The sequence below is a fragment of the Schistocerca cancellata genome, chromosome 2, assembly GCF_023864275.1.
Source record: "Schistocerca cancellata isolate TAMUIC-IGC-003103 chromosome 2, iqSchCanc2.1, whole genome shotgun sequence".
Classification (NCBI taxonomy): Eukaryota; Metazoa; Arthropoda; class Insecta; order Orthoptera; family Acrididae; genus Schistocerca; species Schistocerca cancellata.
The window spans coordinates 847,225,925-847,252,061 of NC_064627.1; the positions used below are offsets into that span (position 1 = coordinate 847,225,925).

The 26,137-nt window shown below is 44.0% G+C and overlaps 1 protein-coding gene across 3 annotated transcripts in view; it reads right to left on the reverse strand.

The window, feature by feature from the left end:
- LOC126162766 (uncharacterized) overlaps positions 1-26,137 on the reverse strand; it is a 384,499-nt gene that overhangs the window by 50,168 nt on the left and 308,194 nt on the right. For 2 of the 3 annotated variants that reach the window (XM_049919458.1, XM_049919460.1), the window contains exons 3-4: positions 16,046-16,144; positions 6,088-6,261 (exon numbers count right to left, since the gene is read on the reverse strand). In XM_049919458.1, coding sequence (XP_049775415.1) covers positions 6,088-6,261; positions 16,046-16,144 — 273 coding nt within the window. The remainder of the gene's footprint in view (positions 1-6,087; positions 6,262-16,045; positions 16,145-26,137) is intronic. The other variant, XM_049919459.1, reaches the window with a different exon arrangement.

The following is a 26,137-nucleotide window of genomic DNA, read 5'->3' on the forward strand; positions in this document are numbered from 1 at the left end:
ACCGTAGCGGTCGCGCGGTTCCAGACTGAAGCGCCTAGAGCCGCTCGGCCACTGCGGCCGGCTTGCAAAGGTGCCGAAGTCGATAGTTGGCGATGTTGCGAAGTGGAAACGCCAAGGAACAACTTCAGCTAAACCAAGCCCAGACAGGCTTCAGGTACTCACAGGCAACGACCGTCGAGCATTACGGAGGGTAGTTACAAAATATCGCAAGAAATCAGCGGAAGGAATCACTCGTGGTTTCCAAACTGCAAAAACTGAACACAGATCAACCCTGACTGTGCGTACGGAGTTAAAAAGAACGGGGTAAAGCGGTAGAGCGTCTCCTCGTAAGCCACGCATTTCCGTAGTCCATGCAAATGTCTGAGACTATGTGGAACAGCAGGTGTAACGTAGCACTCAACATACCCGCAGTCTGGTTGATCTACCGTATACAATCATCACTATCAAGACTAGAGGCGATGCTATAGCGGTATTAGTGTGATTTCTCTTAGGAACGACTTATTCTTTTGCGCGGCGTGCTTGCTATTCCGCTACGTTAGGAGACTCGATGAAACGCTGTGTGGGTGTAACCAGATATGAGCTTCAAGGGCTACTGCAACGCACGGGCTGTGACGCTTTCTGGAAGCAGCAGGTCTTGGTGCGACCATCCCACTGCTATCTGTCGCCGGGGCCCAGCGCGCTGGCTGGTTTTAATTGCTCGCACATGCGGCCACCCCGAACAACGCCGCCCCTGTCCGTGCTGCGCCCCCAACCCTCCGTCTTCACCCCCTCATTAATAACTCACTTCTCCGGAACGTCACAGCCGCGGCTCGGGGTCCTGCTGCGGCTAAAGAAACAAATCTTTTCCATCCCCCCAGCAAGGGGTTTATGTTGGCGTCCGGCCTCCTGCGACGTTCTGAGCGTCGCTAGTTTGGGTGAAACGTAACACTGCGGAACACCTGTCGCTCTCGTGTCGCCATTAATTCGTAAGATGTCTCCTGACTGCAAGAGGACTACATCAGACAGCTACATCCACACATCATTAAGGAACCCCACATGAGCCAATTAGCTCTCTAGAAAGCGCGATTTCATCACATACGTCTCTTGACTGAGCAGTGCAGCCGTGGTTTCTTCACTACCTCCCTCCTCTTGCTGCTGACTGATAAGGCGATTAGCCTTCCGATGTGGGTGAGTAACCAGCGCTTATCATATGCAGCACAATGTTTCTATTGTAGTGGGAGGTAGAGAACACCAATAAAGGAAGAGTATAACAATAACTATTATTAAATATAAGTGGGCGTCTTCCGAACTTTATCTGTATTATTACACTCCAACATCTCTGTAACATACAGGGTGTTCCAGAAATGCTGTGACAAAACTTCAAGGGATTTTAGACGGTATCTTGAGCAGCAATTCGAGGATAGGAACCTGTGTCCAGAAACGTCATCCAACGACGCTGCAGAGCGTCGAAGTTACAGCCTTCGGCAGCAAACGTGACTCTGTGCGCTGACAGACCATGGACGGAACGTCTCGCAGTGTTGTTTGTTATTCAGTGATCGCGACTGACTGCCACGGTCGCCACTGGAGAAGATTGGACTCACTGCCGCGTAGACAGGCCTTGAATGCGGTGCTCTGTTGCCTCGGTGGATGACGGTTTCAGACACAGGTTTCCATCTGCAGTTTATTTTTCTCCTGTACACCAAAAACACTGGAGATTTTAGAGGGTTCCGGGAGAAAAACTGCGGATACAAAACTGCATCCGAATCAGTCATCTATAGAGGCAACAATTGAGTCATAGGAGACAAGGCCTGCCTACGAAGTAGCTAGTTCTATCTTCTCCTCTGGCGATCATGAAAATCAGTCATGCTCATTGAACAACAATAATCACTGCGAGACTTTCGTCTACAGTCCGTCAACATACAGTCACATTCGCTGCTGAAGGGGTGGGCTACTAGCAGGCGCCGGCTCCTATAACTTCGATGTTTCTGGACACCGGTTCCTATCCTTGATTTATTCCTCACGAAGCACTACAAAAACCACTCAAAGTTTGTCCCAACATTTCTGGGACTTCCTGTAGACGAGAGGACTAATCTGGTGAATTATTTCTTTTTTAGTCTGTTTCTGAATTCTCTCGACTTCTTCCTTTCGACTGATATGATGATTTCATCCTAACAGTCTGTAGTTTACACTAGACCCATGTTTTTTGCTTTCTTTGTAACTGTACTACACTTCCCCAGATTTTTGTAACACAATGAAAAATTTAGCTTCACTCTTTGATCACCGGTTACCATCAATACTATCCCAATAACTCAGTGAAGAAACTGTAATGAAATAGAATTTTACACATGTAGTAGGCTATTGGAATTTTGTGTATAATGGACTATGGGAAAACTGGAATAGGGAAGTATCGAAGTATTTGAGGTGTAATGTTACAGAAGGATGGTAAACCCTTAGAGGACTGAAAAGAAATGGAGAAGTTTTACGCAGAATTGGCGAGGAATGGCAATAAGTGAAACTACCAACTTGAAGAAAAGACAATATGATACTACAAGTATTAAGACATCAAGGATAACTTACATAATAACTTCCTATTGGGAACTCTAGAAGGGTAGCTGGGGAAAACTGAGATTGGAATATATACAACCAATAATTAAGGACGTTCGGTGTAATTTCTTCTGTGAGATAAAGAATTTTAAATGTGAGTTCAACCACTAACAATGATAAAACACTAATTTTTACGCGTTTCGAAGGTACCTGACATCACAATCATCTCAGTTTCATCTCGAAACAAGAGTTCGCACTGCACGGAAATCGTTGACAAACGTTTATCCACGCAAAACACTTCACAACAGTGTGATCATTGTATAATGATGCAACAGTAGCTACGTAACGTTACTATGATTTTTCCTGGTTAAACTTTCGTCAACGCTTTCCATGCAATATGCAGTTTCTTGTACTAAGAAGGCACCTTCGAAGCACATCGTAATTAGTTCTTTAGGATTGAGAGTGGTCAAGCCTCCATTTTATCTTACAATTTAACACAACCGTAACATCACATTAATCGTGGACAAAAATCAAAAGACTGACGTAAAGAGTCTGTAACTAACTTCTCATAGTCAACGAAACCCAACGACTAACATGCGTTACACCAATCAAGTGGAACATCCGTTAGCTCGTCACGGACAAGTAGCTCACCTATAAAATTGTCTAATGAAAAATTAAGCTAGTTACTTTTGACTGATTTAACCACAAGTTGAGTCACTCCATTTAATGGACAGCTGTTGAAGCATGAACGCAGTTTAAGTGGTCTGAATTCTGATTTGTGATTAGAGGGAACATCGCGGAGAACAGTTTGAGAAGAGAGCAAAATGAAAATGACTTAATATCCATCTGCAGTAGATCATAGCAAAAGAGTAAAGACCAGACATTATTCAAGGGCGGGGAGTGTTGTTACCATGGCTTTAAAACTAGAATATTACTGTTTGTTCTAATAAAGGACTGGGAGAGGTAATAATATCCAGTAACATTACTTAAATCCCTCAGTAACTGAGAAACTGAATGGGCTGAGCGCTTGTTGCTTTATAAGTACATCTCCGTAGCTAAATTCTCTGTCCAAATATTTGGCATATTAATATTCTAGGAGAGGAGTGTAATATGCAGACCATAACACGGGCTCTCTCTGACTCTCTCTACCCTTTCACATAAAATGCACCCAGAGATACCGTCAGAGTCGCTTTGGTGGCGCAAGGCTGTAATTTATTCCTGTGTCGACCCCGACTGACGTCACAGAATGCTCCGCCTAATTGGCTGGCCTACTGCTGTGACGTCAGCCAGGTCTCCAGGGCGCCGGCAGCCTCTCGCGGGATGTAAACAAAACAGGTTGCTCGCCACGCCGGTGGCCGGTCTATAAAACACGGGGAAACGACACGTGTGCCTCGTCTATCGGCATCTAAAAAGCGGGCGGACAAGTCGAAAGGTCGGCCAGATAAGGCGCTGACGTCCGTCCGAACGAGCTGCAGCCAGCCACCTGGTTTCCCCTGGGAAGAATGCCCCATTCCGAACACGTTTCCTCGGTCCGGCTAGTGTCTCACGCTGACAGGGGACGCCAGACGCCATCGTTTCCCTCTTTTTAAGTCTGTGCTGCCGATGTTCGGTTGCGTCGTCCCTTCTCCTGCTTTTAAAAGCACGCTAAGCATCAGAATTTGTTTGCTGGCGTCTAGGCGTGAGGGGGGTCTACATGCTCCAATGAATGGCACCATAACTTGGACAGAAGGAATACAGTAGAAGTTAGTAAAGCTAAATTTGATAATCCAACATAACAGGAAATACGATGAGTATTGTAACTGCGGTCCTTCCAAACCGAAACTCTGTCGGCATTCACGCTTTATGTAAATAGTATTCCACGATGTATTAAAAATCTGCAGGTAGCACAGGCAAGATACTTCTCGAAAACTTGTATAAAATAAGTTTCCGAAGGAACAAAAATACTTGGTGCCTCAGAAATGCATTCATGTAGCTAATGTAAATATTTCATTTCAAACTACAGAGGGAGATGGAAGATATCTTTCGTAACACACAATGTGGGACATAAATTTAAGGTGACAACGGAAGAAAGTGCTGATCCAAAGGAGCGTATTTTGATGATGATATTTGGTTAATGCCCGTACAAATTCCCAAGTCTCGCAACTTTCCCGAATGATTATGAAATAATGATGACAGCACAAACATCCAGTCCCCGGGCGGAAAAAGATCCCCGATCCGGCTGGGAATCGAACTCGGGACCCAGTGATCCAGCGTATTTTGAGTTACTGCATGCTAATTTGGTTAAATTCAAGGACAATGACAATAAGACAAAAAATTTATATATAAGGCATCACTTTCTAACAGTACGCAAGGTATTTCTTGGTACCAGTACTTTAGGCACCCGAAAAATAACGTGATTATACTAATCGTTACTAGAATGAGGGTTGGCGCTTTTTTCTGCAAACTCCTTTAATTCAGTGTCAGAGGTGGAACATTTTATTACTGCTCAAAGAAGGTCGATAAAGTGGGCTGAACATTTGTACATGATGGTGGACGTGGTCATGGTAGTGAGAACTATTCCAATTACAATGTGTGTGATAAGTTTAGTGGTGGTGGTGGTGGTGGTGGTGGTGGTGGTATCTATGTTAACTAAGAAAATGAAGATAAAGATTTAGCTAATGATGCAGATAATGAATAAGAAGAAGGATAACAATCACAGGACCTGAATCACAGAGTTCCAGAACAGCAGATGCGTTTCTTTCCATGTCTGTACTCCATATGACTTCTGTATTGTCTGTGCCTTAACAGAAATGGAACCGAGTACTATAACAACGTTACAAGTATTATTTTTTAATTAAATGATGGCTTTTTTAGAGCTGTCTATGATGTTTAAACCAACGTAAACACATTCTCCGCTTTCTGTAGTGTAATTCCTGATGGACGAAGCTACGGGAGTATAAGAAGACGATTAGCACGCCTACCTAGGACGTTCCTCGGTAAAAGGGAGCTTTTTAGTATCAATCATAGGGCTTCATTTGACGAATACATATCTCAAAATTTATGTATGGAGTATAACGTTGAATTTAAATGAATTGTACACTATGTTTAAGCCAGGATGAAAGAGAACAGAAGGGTTTGAGATGTGTTGTTACAGAAGGATGATGAAAAATTAAGTGGACTGATAAGGTAAGAAATGATGTGGTTCTTTGCAGAATCTACAAGGAAAGGGAAAGACACCTGTGCAAAAGCAAGTGCAAGATGACAGGGCAAGCGTTAAGACATCAAAGGTTAACTTCCTTGGCCCAAGAGGAAGCCGAAGAGAGCAAAAGCTGTAGGGGAAGAGAGACTGAAATACAAACAGCAAATAGATCGATGACTTTGGGTGTTAGTCCTGCTGAGATAAGGAGGTTGAAAAAGGAGAGGAAGTTGTGGAGGGCCGCCTCAGATCAGTCCGAAGACTGATGACAAAAAAAAAAGTATTTAACAATTACAGTACTTTCGCGTCTTTATGTGTGGTTGCTGCAGCACGTAGAAAACGCAGATTTTATTGTGCTTTGAGAGGCAGCGGAGCGGGCTGGTACTGACCGTTGTGAAGGTGACGGGAGCCTCCATGAGGAACTGGCGCTTGTCGCGCGGCTGCGGCTGCTGCTGGGGGGAGCTGGGTTCGCTCCCCGTCGACGGCCTCGCCGCCTTGGCCGACAGGGCGCGCTGCAGCCGCGCCGCCGTCGTCGACCGCTTGCGGATCAGCCCTTTCATCTTCTGGAACACACGCGGCCGGCCTCACTCACACACACTTGCACAGGATGGGTGCAGTCGAGTACTAACAGAAAAGGCCTAAGTCATGCTGAAGTCCAGCCAGTTACTTACATTTGTAATATTTCTGTTGATATGACATGGAACAAATCATGTTATGGACTACTCATATACATTTGTTTGTAAGCATGGCTAAGTGTTGTGCATTTACAGGAAATTAAATAGCACAGTGTCTTAAATTTAATAAAATAAACATATTAATCTCTCTCACTGTTCATCTTACAACGGAAACACAAGTAAATTTTCTGTGGTAATCAGCCGAGCAATACCTTCGTTTTGGAACGACGTCTTGAGATGATGCTTTCGCTTCAGAGACATCGCTCTGAAACGAAAATATTTTCCGAGAAGAATTCATCCGTGCTACTCGAGAAAGGCTGCATTCGCGTGTGAACTGAACCACAACTCTAAACAAAACCGTGATCTTTTCTGACAGATTCTACACGCAGTCAAGAATAAAACAACTGGCATATGTTGTTTTTTGAATTTTTTTGACTGTATGTACGATCTAGTGTTAGAAAAGATATGATTACATGTTCATAGCACTTGCTGCTGATTATCTGGTTGAAACTGGCTAATAGTGACGAAAAAGACATTTAAAAATCAAGTAGCAGACAGTCTCAGAGATGTTAAAAACTGTGGATCTCAAGCATAAGGAAAACAATATTTTTCTACTGCAGTACGAATGATACCAGAGTTTCATTAACTATTTGTCTATCAAATAGGAGTTATCCAGGACTACCTTTAGAATTAGCTTTGCTGCTTGTCAAACATTTTACTTTATTGTGCAAATTACAGAAGATAGTTCTTTCTTCCTGTTATTGAACTCATTTCTGAGCAAGTGACAGCCGTACTAATGAATAACAAATGAGATATTTTATTCTAATGATGGATTATTTATGACTAATTTCATTAGAGAGTGCATACGAGGTGCGCATACTACCCAAACATATACGAGATCACTGTTGTTGAACACCAGATATTAATTTCGCCTGCTAGCTTTTGTGCAATCAGACTTCCTTTTCTTTATGAGTTAGTGTATAAACTTGAGGAACCTAAGACTAGGAACAAAAAATTGCTACACACAGTTCTGTGAGGAAACAAGCGCGCGCGCACACACACACACACACACACACACACACACACACACACACAACTAAAAAACTATAATTTGATCGGTTCCCAGCCGAATGAGTTCGTCAAATAATTGTGGCTTTCCAACGAATTGAAATGGCAAGTTACTGAAGGATTCTGTATTCACCTCAACTGGACATAATAATGAGGAGGAAGGCGCTGGTACAAGTTCACACCCCACGACAGCGGTAAGGGAGTGGATGCTTGGTACTTAGAGTTAGTCAACTGTGACTTTTTAAGAGAAGAGTCTAAAAGCAAGGCTGGCGTAGAACACTGCTCACATTTATTACGCTTTTATATTTGGTATTTCTCTCAACGACGTTAACGATCAACACAGTGAAAGTTACTGCGCAGAAATATCGCTCTCGTAAGCACCAAATAGAAAAATCGATAAATACGTAGCGGATGAAATGAAACCTTGGAAGTTTGTTGTGCTATCTTTAAAGCTTAGTCAACTTGGTACGGAGTTTTATATTACAGTATCTACAACTTCCGCTCCTGTGACAAGAAAAAATTTTAAATCTACGTAATACATCCGTTTAGTAGGTGGTGAGTTAATGGAACATGTATGCAAACGTATCAGGGAGATAAACAGTCACAGAGGAAATGCTACACCACTGGAAGGGCAGATAAGATACCACATTACGCTGAGAGACTTTCCCACATTTCGCCAGCGTCAGTAAACAGGAAACGCTTTGCGCAGATGGCGAACTATATTTACATGGCGATGCATACTAAATTCATTCACGGCTTATGAGACAATGGTTAGCTAGTAATCTTAGTTACGTGCATCACAAAACCTTATCGCTGCAAGTTATCGACTTGTGAAATCTGCCTCGACAATGTTTTCATATCTTCAGTTTCAATGCTTACTCCTCTAAGCATATATTTATTTATTTAACCTGATCAGATTAGGGCCATCAGGCCCTCTCTTACATCGGACCAGTGTTCCACACATGCAGCATTTCACACATCAGAGTTACATCGTGACAATACTTTAAATAAGAAAATTAGGTTACTCTAGTCACAATATGAATAAAGAGTAATGACTAAGACCTAATAAAGTAAGTACTGGCAGTATTTTTACAACAGGTGCTATACATACAAATTATGATAAAAGCAATAATAGTAACAGTAAAAAAATCAAATAATAATGATAAACATGAGAAAAATTGGCGATAGTAATGAAGATTTGTGCAGATGTACATTAATATCTTGGTGTGTAAAGTAGATGTTTACTAGTATAGCGAGTTTTGGGGGAGGGAGATTTAAGGAGGGGGAAAGAGGGAAGTAATGAGGTGAAGTGCATTCGTGTACAGAGGAAGGCATTACTGTTGCTTAAGTAGATACGACATTGTTTTTTGAAGTCCGACTTGTTTTTAAGTTCTCTAACATAACGAGAGAGGTTATTCCAGAGTCGGGTTCCCGCTACTGTAAAGGACTTGGAGAAGGTGACTGAGCGATGCAGTGGAACAGAGAGGATTTTATTATGATGGGAACGTGTGTTTTTGTCATGTTGTTCCGACATAAGCGTTAAGGACGAGGAGAGAGAGATGAGGGACAGTGTACATTTATAAGGCAGTAGATGAGACAGAGTGTATGGAAATCTCTGCGTTTGTCTGCACGCAGCCAGGACAATTTTGCATATGCTGGTGATATGTGATCAAAGAGACGCAGGCATTCATGACCAGTTCCAGACGCCGCGAGTTTTCCTGAGAGAGGCCTTGTAGGATAATATCGCTGTAGTCAATGATAGGGAGTATAAGCGTTTGTACTAATTTCTTTTTCAGATCGAAAGGGAAGAGTTTTTTTATATTTTTGTAGGACATGAAGGGATGCTGATGCTTTTTTGCACACTGCAGTTACGTGCTCTGTCCAACTTAGATTTTCATCTATTATTACTCCCAAACTCTTTGCTGAGGGAGAGAAGTTAATATTTGTTCCATTTAGGATAAGAGATGGTACGGATTTCCGATGTTTTGGGCTAATGAGCTTAGAGTGCCCAACAAGTACCGCTTGGGTTTTAGATGGGTTTAGTTTTAGTCTTATGGCCTGTGCCCATTTTGATAGTGCATCGAGATCAGTACTGAAATTTTCAATAGCTTTCTTAAGATTGCTTGGTTTCGCACTTAGATACAACTGAAGGTCGTCAGCATACATATGATATTTGCAATAAGTCAGAACCGATAACACTTCATTGACATATAGAGAGAAGAGTATGGGACCTAGTACTGAGCCTTGGGGAACGCCTGACACCACCTGCCGCCATTGTGATTTTATATTCCCGGACAGGTCTTAGAGGTGTGCGTTACACAGGAATGGTTTTACTTACACATACGACTGTTTCTGTGTACTGTACGTCGGCCACAAAATTAAGTAATCACCCCGAATGCTTCAGAGGTGTGTGTGTGTGTGTGTGTGTGTGTGTGTGTGTGTGTGTGTGTGTGTGTGTGTGTGAGAGAGAGAGAGAGAGAGAGAGAGAGAGTAAAAATGGGCAACTACAGTTTTCATAATTACGTTTCCCAATGTGACTAAAACGGAAAGTTTTTAGCGTATTTTATCAGCTTTGGCTTCGACAGTCTGGCGTGGACATTTAGTACGAAACCCTTACAGAAATTGGGCTTTACTCGCCCAATAATGCAAATCTGCGTGTCGGAATTAGCTGGACAGTTAGCACGCACAAACAGATGGATCAGGAACGCACTGAAGAAGAAGACGTATTAGGGGAAGTGCATGTGGGCTGTGATCCATCGAGAATCAGGAGGAAGCGTTAATCTAGATGTCAAATGGCTGAGGTGACAGCGCGCCGCTATCACGCACACGCTATCAAAACTAGTCGTGGACCTAACATGGAGCCTTGTGGAACTAACATTTTTCCCCGCGGCTTTAGCAGCGTTTCACTCCCACAAGGCTTTACGTTCGACAGCAACTTATCATAGCGCTACAGCAGCTGTCAAGGCAACAAAACTAAGCGAGCCTTCTGTCTCGTTTGCGCACAGCCCAACAAACAAATCGCATCACAGCGGACGATGAACTCGGGCGGGCCAGACAGTACCGCCGCTAACGACCGATTGATCGACGGTGCGTCAACGCCCGCCGGCGCCCATTCGCACGTAGCGGCCGAGGTGCAGAACTACGGGCAGCGAGCGCTCTGTGGTGGCATTCTTGCCGCGCCGCGGGTTTCTTGCGCGTCCACTGGCGCCAGTTCCCGGAGCGCGCGGCGCTCGTAAGAACAAGGAAGAGCTCTCTTGTGTCTGGGCCCACCCACCGCGACGCTGGATCTCTCTATCGGAGGCGGCGCCGCGCCCTGCCGCGGCGGACGTGGCCGGCGAGGGGCGCTCAATGGAAGCGTGGGCGTCATGCTGAGGGAGGCGCCTGCGTCAGACCCGGCACCACGGCGTGTCTCCACGAATATGCCACCTCGTCGCCAACATCGCGTACTTCCTGGCGTCAACTGACTCCCACAGCACACCCCACAATATACCTGCCTAGTACTATGCAGGAGACCCGGGTTCGAGTGCCGGCCTTGGTACGTATTTTCACTTGCCGATTCAGTCTATATACATAAAATCATATCTGTATGAGACTAGTAAGTCATTCATGAGACCCAGAAAATATTAGATACAGGCTCCCAGGTAGATGCCATTTTCCTTGACTTCCGGAAGGCGTTCGATACAGTTCCGCACAGTCGCCTGATAAAGTAAGAGCCTACGAAATATCAGACCAGCTGTGTGGCTGGATTGAAGAGTTTTTAGCAAACGGAATACAGCATGTTGTTCTCAATGGAGAGACGTCTACAGACGTTAAAGTAACCTCTGGCTTGCCACAGGAGAGTGTTATGGGACCATTGCTTTTCACAATATATATAAATGACCTAGTAGATAGTGTCGGAAGTTCCATGCTGCTTTTCGCGGATGATGCTGTAGTATACAGAGAAGTTGCAGCATTAGAAAATTGCAGCGTAATGCAGGAAGATCTGCAGCGGATAGGCACTTGGTGCAGGGAGTGGCAACTGACCCTTAACATAGACAAATGTAATGTATTGCGAACACACAGAAAGAAGGATCCTTTATCGTACGATTATATGATAGCGGAACAAACACTGGTAGCAGTTACTTCTGTAAAATATCTGGGAGTATGCGTACGGAACGATTTGAAGTGGAATGATAATATAAAATTAATTGTTGGTAAGGCTGGTGCCAGGTTGAGATTCATTGGGAGAGTCCTTAGAAAATGTAGTCCATAAACAAAGGAGGTGGCTTACAAAACACTCGTTCGACCTATACTTGAGTATTGCTCATCAGTGTGGGATCCGTACCAGGTCGGGTTGACAGAGGAGACAGAGAAGATCCAAAGAAGAGCGGCGCGTTTCGTCACAGGGTTATTTGGTAACCGTGATAGCGTTACGGAGATGTTTAGGAAACTCAAGTGGCAGACTCTGCAAGAGAGGCGCTCTGCATCGCGGTGTAGCTTCTTGTCCAGGTTTCGAGAGGGTGCGTTTCTGGATGAGGTATCGAATATATTGCTTCCCCTTACTTATATCTCCCGAGGAGATCACGTATGTAGAATTAGAGAGATTCGAGCGCGCACGGAGGCTTTCCGGCAGTTGTTCGTCCCGCTGGAATAGGAAAGGGAAGCAATGACAGTGGCACGTAAAGTGCCCTCCGCCACACACCGTTGGGTGGCTTGCGGAGTATTAATGTAAACGTAAATTGTGCCATTTCATTTGTATAAGCACCTGCACCTGGGGTTACCAGAAATAGCCTGAAGGTTACCTGCACCCGACTAGATAAATACTGATATGAAATGTATTCGCAGTTACGAATATGAATCACCTCCATCTGTATAATGGAATGACTACAATCAAAGTTTGTTCTGGATCGGGACTCGAACCTACATTTTCCGCTTTACGCGTGTGGGCGCCTTAACCGCTTCGGTTATCCGTGCACGATTCACGGCCAGACACAGACTTCCATACGTCGTCGTCCATGTGTCACGCCCATACTCGCACATCCTATTAATGTTATTCCCGCACACGGGAGACATTTTATTCGTTAACTGCAGGTACGGTATCGGCCAACGAACTCGAAACTGCGCTACCTGCGTAGTGAAGAAGTACGGTGCAATGTTCCTTCGAACATGCATGCATGACCAAGGCACTGAAATTTCGTATTTATCGGACGATACCGGGCCTGCGACTTAAAATGTCTGCCCTGTACGGAAATAACATTAATCGGAAGTTACGAGTAGAGGAACGACACACGAAAGTTCGGGTCTGCCATGAGTATTAAACCGTGATAGAGAAACGACTGATCTTTTGCGGAATATGTTTATAAATTATTAATTTAATATCTGCCGGGGTCCTGCTTTAGACTTGTTTACTGGGTTCTTTGTTAGGCTTCGGGGTGACCTTAGCCCCAATTTTTATTTATGGAAGTTCACACATTTGCGAGATAGAAATTTTAAATACCTTCATGAGAATTAGTTTCTTGATGACTGCAATGAAATTTATGTCTCGAGAGGACATTGTTAGTTTCCAGTGACACTACTTAAAACATTTACTGATTACTACGACAGCTGTTTCGGAATATTTCCATTTCGAAATACGACTACGTTGTCCTGGCTTATACAAAACGTGTTGTGTGATATGTCTACGTTGTCTTGGCTTGTATAAAACATCTGGTGTGATTGTATCTGGTGACTATTCTCGTTATATTTCACGTTAAATTCTGAAATATCGATTTCACGTCGATTTTGTGCTGCTTTACACAGCGTGGAGTAAGATTTTGATACGTTACGGTACATATTTTCTGTAATTTTTTGGCAGTTCACGCCATAGATGTTTTATATTTACATAGAAACATAGTCTGTTACCATCATCATCATCATTTAAGACTGATTATGCCTTTCAGCGTTCAGTCTGGAGCATAGCCCCCCTTATACAGTTCGTCCATGATCCCCTATTCAGTCATAACATTGCTGCCTCTTCTGATGTTAAACCTATTACTTCAAAATCATTCTTAACCGAATCCAGGTACCTTCTCCTCGGTCTGCCCCGACTCCTCCTACCCTCTACTGCTGAATCCATGAGTCTCTTGGGTAACCTTGCTTCTCCCATGCGTGTAACATGACCCCACCATCTAAGCCTGTTCGCCCTGACTGCTACATCTATAGAGTTCATTCCCAGTTTTTCTTTGATTTCCTCATTGTGGACACCCTCCTGCCATTGTTCCCATCTACTAGTACCTGCAATCATCCTAGCTACTTTCATATCCGTAACCTCAACCTTGTTGATAAGGTAACCTGAATCCACCCAGCTTTCGCTCCCATACAACAAAGTTGGTCGAAAGATTGAACGGTGCACAGATAACTTAGTCTTGGTACTGACTTCATTCTTGCAGAAGAGAGTAGATCGTAGCTGAGCGCTCACTGCATTAGCTTTGCTACACCTCTCTTCCAGTTCTTTCACTATGTTGCCATCCTGTGAGAATATGCATCCTAAGTACTTGAAACCGTCCACCTGTTCTAACTTTGTTCCTCCTATTTGGCACTCAATCTGTTTATATTTCTTTCCCACTGACATTACTTTCGTTTTGGAGATGCTAATCTTCATACCATAGTCCTTACATTTCTGATCTAGCTCTGAAATTTTACTTTGCAAACTTTCAATCGAATCTGCCATCAAAACTAAGTCATCCGCATATGCAAGACTGCTTATTTTGTGTTCACATATCTTAATCTCACCCAGCCAGTCTATTGTTTTCAACATATGATCCATAAATAATATGAACAACAGTGGAGACAGGTTGCAGCCTTGTCTTACCCCTGAAACTACTCTGAACCATGAACTCAATTTACCGTCAACTCTAACTGCTGCCTGACTATCCATGTAAAGACCTTTAATTGCTTGCAAAAGTTTGCCTCCTATTCCATTATCTTGTAGAACAGACATTAACTTCCTCCTAGGAACCCGGTCATATGCCTTTTCTAGATCTATAAAGCATAGATACAATTCCCTGTTCCACTCATAACACTTCTCCATTATTTGCCGTAAGCTAAAGATCTGGTCCTGACAACCTCTAAGAGGCCTAGACCTACACTGATTTTCATCCAATTGGTCCTCAACTAATACTCGCACTTTCCTTTCAACAATACCTGAGAAGATTTTACCCACAACGCTGATTAAACAGATACCTCTGTAGTTGTTACAATCTTTTCTGTTTCCATGTTACCATGTAAATATAAAACATATATGGCGTGAACTGTCAAATAATTATTGGAAATATGTAGAATTCGTATCAAAATATTACGCCACGCTGTATAAAACAACACAAAATCGACTTGAAATCAATATTTTAAAATTTCGCGTGTAATATAACGGGAACAGTCACTAGATACAGTCACAACAGATGTTATACACATATCGGGACAACGTAGACGTACCGGGTGATCAAAAAGTCAGTATAAATTTGAAAACTTAATAACCCTCGGAATAATGTAGATAGAGAGGTAAAAATTGACTCACATGCTTGGAATGACATGGGGTTTTATTAGAAGGAAAAAAAAAGTATTGCTAGACGCGTGAAAGATCTCTTGCGCGCGTCGTTTGGTGATGATCGTGTGCTTAGCCGCCACTTTCTTCATGCTTGGTCTCCCAGGTCCCCATACCTCAGTCCGTGCGATTATTGGCTTTGGGGTTACCTGAAGTCGCAAGTGTATCGTGATCGATTGACATTTCTAGGGATGCTGAAAGACAACATCCGACGCCAATGCCTCACCATAACTCCGGACATTCTCTACAGTGCTGTTCACAACATTATTCCTCGCCTACAGCTATTGTTGAGGAATGATGGTGGACATATTGAGAATTTCCTGTAAAGATAATCATCTTTGCTTTGTCTTACATTGTTATGCTAATTATTGCTATTCTGATCAGATGAAGCGCCATCTGTCGGACATTTTTTGAACGTTTGTATTATTTTGGTTCTAATAAAACCCCATGTCATTCCAAGCATGTGTGTCAATTTGTACCCCTCTATCAACATTATTCCGTGATTTATTCAGTTTTCAAATTTATAGTGACTTTTTGATCACCCGGTACTTGAAATTCGAAATATTTCGAAACATTTGTCGTAATAATCGATAAATGTTTTAAAGCAGTGATAGTGGAACCTTACTTACAATTTGATGAGAATGTTGGGTTGATGTACTTCTTGACAGGTTTTAAATATGTCTTTTTCATGTACTGTCTGTAAGTAGATACAAATCTAACCGTTTTGTTTTCCATGACCTGACATTGCCAAAGTTATTTTATACATCTGTGTACAAATAAATAAACACCTGATGATGCAAATATAGTCGGCGAAACCGATCGGGGGTCTGAATAAAGATTTTTAACAGTCGCATCGGTCCTCCTTATTCAGCACTCGAATCTTTCTCAGAACACAATGCTGGAATCCGACATCTGCCTCCAAAGCTCAATTCATGAGTAAGGGTCTTGCTTAGCTGGCTTAGCTCGTAAGTAATTACAGGTAAAGAACTGCGTTACCAATGAAGGCAAAAGGCGTTACTGGCGCTTCCGTATGGTGTCGGCACTTACCATGGTGAGGGCATCCTTGTCGTACAGACGCAGGCAGTCGTTCGGGAACAGGTCCTGGATGCGCTCAAGGTCGCTCTCCTCCTGTCCGCGCTTCAGAGCCTGCAACAGGAATAATGGGAAACCTCCTTAATGTCTGCCGCAGTCTGCAATTTATACTGAAACAAGTACCGCCAGAGAGGCCGAGAGTGGCGTTCTCATTGCGGGTACTTGGACGAGGTACTATGCAACATATTCAAATTATATGGTGGTGACAGTAAGAAGTAGCAACGGGTCATTATACCCCTTGCTTGACCTGAGACTAAAATAAATAAAATAAAATCGCTTACGAGACGGCCACTATCTTTCCCTGAAGCAGTGTGCCTACTCTGCATAGCGCATCAACTTTATCTTGTGCTTACGGAGTGGAGGAGGAGGAGATTAGTGTTTAACGTCCCGTCGACAACGAGGTCATTAGAGACGGAGCGCAAGCTCGGGTAAGGGAAGGATGGGGAAGGAAATCGGCCTTGCCCTTTCAAAGGAACCATCCCGGCATTTGCCTGAAGCGGTTTAGGGAAATCACGGAAAACCTAAATCAGGATGGCCGGAGACGGGATTGAACCGTCGTCCTCCCGAATGCGAGTCCAGTGTGCTAACCACTGCGCCACCTCGCTCGGTGTGCTTACGGAGTTAAAAATATAATTTATAATACGGGATGTCCAGGAGAAATTACCAGAATTCGGGGATGTGACAGGAATTATTATACAAAGCTAGAAAAGGCTTAGTAACCATGGGCTAAAAAATGCGTACCTTAAGACCTATTGGTTCAAATGGCTCTGAGCACTATGGGACTTAACTTCTGAGGTCATCAATCCCCTAGAACTTAGAACTACTTAAACCTAACTAACCTAAGGACAACACACACATCCATGTCCGAGGCAGGATTCGAACTTGCGACCATAGCGGTCGCGCGGTTCCAGACTGTAGCGCCTAGAAGCGCTCGGCCACCCCGACCGGCTAAGACCTAATAACACTTGTTCAGTAGAAGAGATGTCTTTCACAATAGCGAAGATGAGCAAAGTGATCGTAACTCTTAAGGTGTGCACATTAGAACCCATGTTAACTGGATTTTTTTTCTTTTTCTGGTCCATACAACTACCTTCCAAATTAGGGAAAGCAAAGAGCTTGCAACAGAAGAGATTTCTTTCACACTATCGAAGATGTAGTGATCATAGCTCTCGCCGGCAGGAGTGGCCGAGCGGTTCTAGGCGCTACAGTCTGGAACCGCGTGACCGCTACGGTCGCAGGTTCGAATCCTGCCTCGGGCATGGATGTGTGTGATGTCCTTAGGTTAGTTAGGTTTAAGTAGTTCTAAGTTCTAGGGGACTGATCACCTCAGAAGTTAAGTCCCATAGTGCTCAGAGCCATAGCTCTCAAGGTAATGTTAGAGCCCATTTTTACTGAAGTTTTTTGTTCGAATGATCGTTTCTTTGATATCCCTGAATACTGACCATTGCGCTTGGAACACCCTGTATACAACCGAATTGCTGAATATTTACAATGGATAAATTTAATAAAAAAAAAAGGTATTCAACTCCATTTCTGTTTCGTAATATGACGATATCGATATCCTATCAGCGCACAAAAGGAGTTCCTGCATAGAATTAAACCATTTATGCAACATTTGTTTTCGAACGGAATATCTGTTGTGCAGGATTAACTAATAGAGCACTGGCCACGGACAACAGTGATCGTGGCGCCACACCCTGCTTTAATCCAATTCCTATATCATATTAGCTTATCGTTGGTGATCTGGTTTCTAAATGGGACTGCATCACCCCTCCCCCGCATAAATCTCAATGACGATTTATATTCGTGTTTGAACTGGATGTCTCATTATCAAGGTAACAAAATACATTATTTGGTTTGCAACAAAATCTTTCCTGTGATAACCACATGGCTTTAGCAGTTAGAATCTTTTATTTAGCTGGCAGTATTGACGCTTACTGTATTGCAGTAGTTCGCGTAATGAAGATTTTTGTGAGGTAAGTGCTTAATGAAATGTATAGGTTATTGTTAGTCAGGGCCATTCTTTTGAATTAATTATTTGAAGTCAGGTTGTAATTTTTTTTTTTGAGCAGTCAGATTGCGTTGCGCTGGAATATTGTGGGTCAGTGTTGACATGATAAGAAAAAGTAAAGAGAAAGTAGGCCAGTACGCTCAGTTTTACTCGGCTGTTTCACAATCAAATAACGTAGAAATTTCATCTTCTCAATCATTCTGCAATTTAAGTACAGACACACTCATTTAAATAAAGAAGTTTCGCTCTTCTTGCCGTTCCTGCCTGGTGTCTGCATCAATACAAGTAAGTGTTGGCTGGTTGCTTTAAAGAAAGGGGGGGGGGAGAGGGACAAAACTGCTAGGTCATCGGTTCCTCATAGTGTGTTCAGATTAAGAATTGCCTTGTCAGTGGTCCTGAAAATCAAGGACCTGTCTGCAATACAGCAGGAAGCTGTAACGAGGCATCTTTTACTGACTGGTAGTCAGTCGCTCATTATCTGTGGTCATACATCTAGTGCAATTTACTTCTCAGTGACCAGCTGCTATTTTCGTTAAAACACTGTAAGTGAGAAGCCACCAACGAACTAACACCCACTTGGATGCAACATGACTTCCTGGCTGTCCCATAAATTTCGTCTCCAGCAGACACCTCGCGGCCTTTCGGGCGGAATAGTACGCAGCACCAGGAAGCAAAGCAAAGAGCGTCGGCGTGTAGTTATTCCGTGCGGAATGACGGACTGCCGCAGTGTGCATTCCGACTGTGCTTGCAGCGCGATGAGGGGGTACGGGAGCGCGCCTTACACGGCAAACTCTGGGCAGAGCACGGCGAGACAAGCGCCCGCGGCCGTCCGCCCTGAAAACGCCGCCACGCCGCCGCATGCATGCTAATCGGCTCGGGGCAAACAGTCCCTTCTCTTCCCCGGTGTTTCGTTGAACAAATGAGCATAGCACACGCTCGCACGCATTTAAATGAAAAGCGCCCGAGGTTTCTCGGAATAGCGGCAGAGAATGGCTTGCAGGTGCATTCCGGGCGAGGAGCAGGAGGCGATGCACCATTGTATCGAGTCTGAACAACCTGCTCCTCGCCACATTCATGTTATTGAGAACATATGGGACAGAACACATTCCCATTTCTTGGGAGAGTCTTCCAAGTAAGACCAACAGACGAGAAACGTACAGTTTTATATTTCTGAGCATTTAAAGCAAGTTGGCAAACTTTGCACCACTTTGAAATACACTGAAGCCGCAAAGAAACTGGTATAGGAGTGCGTATTCAAGTACGGAGATATGTAAACGGGCAGAATACGGCGCTGCGGTCGGCAGTGCCTGTATAACACAACAAGCGTCTGGCGCAGTTATTACATGGTTACTGCTACTACAATGGCAGGTTATCAAGATTTAAGTGAGTCTGAACGTGGTGTTACCGTCGGCGCAGGAGCGATGGGACACAGCATCCCTGGGATAGCGATGAAGTGGGGATTTTCCCACTCAACAAATTATTGCTACGGCCGGAAAAAGATCCTGCAAGAACAGGTCCAACGACGACTGAAGAAAATTGTTGAACGTGACAGAAGTGCAATCCTTCCGCAAATTGCTGCAGATTTCAACGCTGGCCCTTCAGCAAGAGTCAGCGTGCGAACCATTCAACGAAACATTATCGATATGAGCTTTCGGAGCCGAAGGCCCACTCGTGTACCCTTGACGACTGCAGGACACAAAGCTTTACGCCTCGCCTGGGCCCGTCAACACCGACATTGGACTGTAGATGACTGAAGACATGTTGCCTGGTTGGCCCACTCTCGTTTTAAATTGTATCTACCGGATATGGAGACAACCTCATGAATCCATGGACACTGCACGTCAGCAGCGGACTGTTCAAGCTGGTGGAGGTGTGGGGCGTGTGCAGTTGGAGTGATATGGGACCCCTGGTACGTCTAGATACGACTCTGACAGCTGACACGAACGAAAGCATCATGTCTGATCACCCGCATCCATTCATGTCCATTGTGCATTCCGACGGGCTTGGGCACTTCCAGGAGGACAATGCGACACCCGACACGTCCAGAATGGCTACAGAGTGTCTGCCGGAACACTCTTCTGACTTCAAACACTTCCGCTGGCTACCAAACTCCCTGGACATGAACATTAATGAGCGTAACTGGGAAGGGGGGGGGGGGGGTTGCGACGATTCTGATGTTTATCTAACTAGCCCTCGGAAACTTTTGGCTTATTCGCTGCGATATTTTATTGGGTAGGCGAATTCCGACTTCTACGGCCATAATGTCCTGATCATCTTGATGCGGACGCCTCTGATGCTCCTTTCTTCACTGCTGCTAAGACAAACGAGCGAGCTGACGACCAAAACACATAGGCGAAACTGGGACACTAAAACATCGTACTAAAAATCTCGAACGCCACACGCAAACAGAAGAAAGTGTGAAAACTGCTGCAGCGGAACAACAGGACAACTGAGACCAGGATATATATTTCAAGAAGGTACGATTACAGCACTCACAGAAGGAAAAGTCCGAGGAACGGTTAAGATTTCTAGGAGCGAAAGTAATTTTAATAGAGATGACGTCTATAAGCTTCTAGTTTCATGGCATCCAACTATCAAAGAAGTAAATATCCAGCCACCGAATCCGAGGAATCCCACAACAACTAGAAAGTCTCCTCCTCGGCAATAAATACTTAGCTTGTCACAGTTTGGATTCCGGAAAGGTTGCTCCACTGAAAATGGTATTTTTACATTCACTAATCAAACAGTGTAAGCCTTAAATCATAATATATCGCCTGTTGTATTTTTTTTATCTCTCCAGGGTCTTCGATTGTGTAGATCATAGTACTGTCTTAGAAAAGCTCAAATTCTATGGAATTGATGACTTTACACATAGCTAGTTTGAATCGTACTTGACAAACAGAATGCAAAAGGTTGCGCTGAATGATTCGGACAACGTCGGAACAAGAGAAAATTTTAGCGACTTGGGTAAAATTACAAAGGGAGTCCCACAGGGTTGGATTTTGGGTTCACTCCTCTTCCTTATGTATGTGGATGACCTTTCACTTAACATTCAACAAGTCGTATTTTTTTAAGACTGTAGTTAGTGTTGTAATAAACCCCATTAGAGAGAAACCAACAGAAGAATTGGTGAATGATATCTTCCAAAGAATTATTAAGTGGTTCTCTGGGAATGCACTCCCCCTAAATTTTGAAAAAAAAATGACATACTACATTCAGTTTTGTACAAGAAACACTTTCCAACAATTAATGTAGCACAGGAGCAGGAGTCAGTAAATAGTGTAGAATGCGCTAAATTTTTGGGTATGCATAGTAGATGAACTGGAAGAAGCGTATTACTGAGCTTCTCAAGCAATTAAGTTCAGCTACTTTTGATCTTCATATAATTGCTTATCTTGGAAACGAATGTATTGACCTCTTGACATATTTTGCGTACTTACACTCAATAATGTTACACGGAATAATTTTCTGGGGTAACTCTTCACTCAGAAAGAATGTATTGACTCCACAAAACGAGGAGTAAGGATAATAGTGGATTCAGCCACGGGCGTCATGTAAGCCCCTCTTCAAGGAGATGGACATTTTAATTGCGCCGTCACAAGACATATTTTCGCCCGTAAAATTCGTCATAAATACACCATCACAATTTTAGAAGAACAGCTGTGTTTATACCTGTAACACTAGAGGGGAAAAAGACCTTCATTGCCCATTTTTAAAGCTTTCAGTGGCTCAGAAAGGAGTTCAATATGCAGCAATAAAGATTTTTGATCGTTTGCCCAATAACACAAAATGACTGATAGCTGGCGAAGCAAGTTTTAAAGACAATTTAAAATCATTTTTCCTTGACAACTCCTCCTAGTCGGCTGACGAATTTCTACTTAAAAACTGACAGAAAAAACTTGTTTTTAAGTGCAGATGCATGAGTGGAAACAAAATGATATGGTGTTCATTAATGTTCACATGTATGCACATACTGTAAACTGACTAGATCCACATCATTTCGATAAAATAACCGTTCAAATAATCTATGGAACATGTAACTAACAGTTTTTAGTAATAATTCCCCCTTCCTTTCTGTGTCTGTTTCACCGTGCGATGGTCCGCCAATAGTTTCCGGAAAAAAAACTTCACCCAGTAACCCCACTTTCCCAGAACAATCGCGGGAAAATTCCCCTCTGCAAGTGAGCAAGAAACTGGTCTCTGACAGTGTTTATCTAACACAGGATACCAAGGAAGATCCTGAAGAACATCCAGCAGAGGGGTCAATACGTCGATTGAGTAAGAAGGAACTGAAGATGAGCATGACGCGGTCCAATGACCTACAAGACTTTACCTTCTGATGAATGGAATGAAGCTTTGATGTGCCCTATTTACAAGAAAGGCGACAAATCACAATGCGCAAATTACCGAGGAAAAAGTCTACTAAATTCCTTCTATAAACTGTGTGCTAAAATTATAAACAAGGGATTAGTACCAAAAGCGGAAGCACGGATGTTAGAGGTGCAGCGTAGTTTTAAAAAAGGCAGATGAGTTCTGACTGTCTTTTCACTCTGGCACTAGTAACCGAGAAAAAGAAGGGGATTTATAATGCCAACTTGCTGTGTTTTTATCGACTGTGAAAAGTAGTTTGACAAGATAAAGGGGAAAGCGCTTTGGGAATCACTTAAGGAATCGGGAGTTCCAGCACATCTGATTGCGGCAATTCAGTCGTTATACAAAAATAATAAAAGAAGGATTCATACTCTGAGGGGAGATAATCTGCCCACCTGCCGACATCAGTTCAGGAGTCACACAAGGATGCTTATTGTCTCCTACCCTTTTTAACGTTTACATTGACGATATCATTCGTAAATGGATGATTTTATTCAAAGACATATTAAGATGTTATTTGCTGATGATCACATTATAATACGAGAATCTGAAAGAAAGGTTCAAATTTCAGTACACAAACTGAGTCAAACTGGCGCTAAATACGGAATGAGAATATCAACAGATAAAATAAAAGTGAAGTTTCAAGGACTGGAACCTATAGGAGCCAGAACTGTTATAGATGGACAAATAAATATTTAACAAGTAAGAAATGTTTAGGGTGCAATTTTAAATTTCGCAAATCAGATGATGCAGAGCTGAAATTTTCCGGATTCACACATTTTTGTAGAGCAATACAACGTACTTTAAAAATAACCTACGGAAATAAACATTAATTAAACTTTCACTGTAATAGCGTTATTTTTGTTGCTGTATGGTAGCCAATGTTGGACCCTAACATCTAATCTACTACTACGAATGGAATCATCAGAGATGAAGTTCCTCTGCTTTGTTGCGGGATATTCATTGGTGAACCATAAAAGAAATAACGTTGTTAGACAAGAACTGTTGAACCCATTACAAGTATAATTGAAAAATACCTATGAACTGGAAAGACCGTGTTCAACGTATGCCTAATGATATAACAAGTAAGGCGGCAATACAACATAAGCTCACCGACAGAAGAAACGGTGGACGTCCCTTATAGAGATGGAGTGAACTATCTGAGGCTGAACAAGCCAAAAGAGCTAATCCTTGAGGACGGTGGGGAAGATTTTAACTCCGACGACCAACACAACACCGACACGTGGAATGTGGCGGCAGTAAGGTAAGGTGGATGGCATCCAGCACTGTTTGGGTGTCTGGAACGGACAAGAACGCTCTAACAGCAGAGGCGCGCGTCGATACGGAGAGCCGGCCAGCGTCGGATATTACTGCCCCTGACATTCCCTCCGGCTTTACGAGTCGGCCGGTCAAGCATGCTGAAGAACCAGTGACCCAGTGGGACACTTTAGGGCGTTCATTAGCTTCGGGCCGCGGCTACACGTTGGCAGTAAAGTGACGTTCGGCGCTGCGGTGCGCGGCTAACGTCCCGGGCAGTCGTTAGGCGCCCCTGGAACGCGGGAGCCGAGCTGGACTCCAGTCCACTCCAGCGGCAGCTGCCTGGAACGTGGGAGCGCGCTGAGAGCAGGGAAGTAGAGAGGCGGGCCCTGATAAGCCACGGACGGTCACTCAAAGGCGTAACGCGATCCCTGTCTCCATTAGCAGCCGCGTAGCCCCCCGCTGACCAGCGGCTCTCGTTGATGATGGACACCACGAGAAAACATTATTTAGACCTTTTCATGGAAAAAGTCTACCGTTCTGCTTTGCGTTATACTATACACTACATTGGCTTGGCTCTGAGCACTATGCGACTTAACTTCTGAGGTTATCAGTCGCCTAGAACTTAGAACTAATTAAACCTATCTAACCTAAAGACATCACACACATCCATGCCCGAGGCAGGATTCGAACCTGCGAGCGTAGTGGTCGCTCGGCTCCAGACTGTAGCGCCTAGAACCGCACGGCCACTCCGGGCGGCCACTATACGTTGACAGAAGTCATGGGATATCTGCTAACATCGTATCGGACCGCCTTTTGCCCGGCGTAGTGCAGTAACTCGACGTGGCTTGGACTCAAACAAGTCGTTCGCTGTCCCCTGCAGAAATACTGGCCCATGCTACCTCGACGGCCGTTCATAATTACGAAAGTGTTGCAGTGCAGCGGTTTGTGCACCGACTGACCTCTCTATCATATCCCGTAAATATTCGATGGGATTCAAGTTGGGCAATCTGGGTGGCCAAATCATTAGCTCGATTTGTTCAGAATGCTCTTCAAAATCAATCACGAACAACTCAGGCCTGCTGATAGGCGCATTGTCATCCATAAAAATTCCACCGTTGTTCGGAAACGAAATCCATGAATGGCTGAAAATGGCCTCCAAGTAGGCGAAAATTACCATTTCCTGTCAATGATCGGTTCAGTTGGACCAGAGGACCCAGTCCATTCCACGTAAACACAGTCCACACCATTACGGAGCCACCACCAGCTTGCACAGTCCCTTGTCGACAACTTGGGGCCATGGCTCGGGTGAGGTCTGCGGCACATTCTAAATCTATCATCAGCCACATTCTATATCTACCATCAGCTCTTACCATGTGCAGTTCAGCCGTCTATGGTACAACCGATGTGGTCATGAGCCCGGAAGAGGTGCTGGAGGCGATGTCGTGCTGTTGTCTGCTGGCATAGCCCATTAACGCAAAATTTCACCGCACTGTCCTAACATACGTTCGTCGTACGTCCTGCGTTCATTTCTGCTGTTATTTCACGCGGTGCTGCTTGTCTGTTGTCACTGACAACTCTACCCAAACTCCGCTGCTCTCGGTCGTTAAGTGAAGGCCGTCGGCCACTGCGCTGTCCGTGGTGAGAGTAGTCTCGACACACACTCGACTTTGTGGATTTCGGAATACTGAATTCCCTAATGGTTTGCGAAATGGAATGTCCCCTGCATCTAGCCCCAACTACCATTCCGCTTTCGAAGTCTGCGGGCATAATCACGTCGGAAACCTTTTCACATGAATCGCTTGAGTACAAATGATAGCTCCGCCAATGCACTGCTCTTTTATACCTTAAGTACGCGATACTACAGTCATCTGCATATGTGCACATGGCCATCCCGTGACTTGTCACCTCAGTGTACACGAGGCGTGTCCGGAAAGGAATTACCGATCGTTCTGTTGCCACCGCAGGACAAGTGTTGCAGTTCCGCGCATTTGCACTCGTCTCTGGCTTACTGTCTTTCCACTGACGCCATTACATCTGGATTGTGTTGTGTTTACGTTTGTTAGTTTAGTGATCGTTCAAAATCTGTAAGGCAAACTGTAAGCCCGCCGACTGTGAAAGTACACTACTGGCCATTAAAATTGCTACATCACGAAGATGACGTGCTACAGACGCGAAATTTAACCGACAGGAAGAAGATGCTGTGATATGCTAATGATTAGCTTTTCAGAGCATTCACACAAGGTTGACGCCGGTCGTGACACCTACAACGTGCTGGCAAGAGAAAAGTTTCCAACCGATTTCTCTACACAAACAGCAGTTGACCGGCGTTGCCTGGTGAAACGTTGTCGTGATGCCTCGTGTAAGGAGGAGAAATGCGTACCATTACGTTTTCGACTTTGATAAAG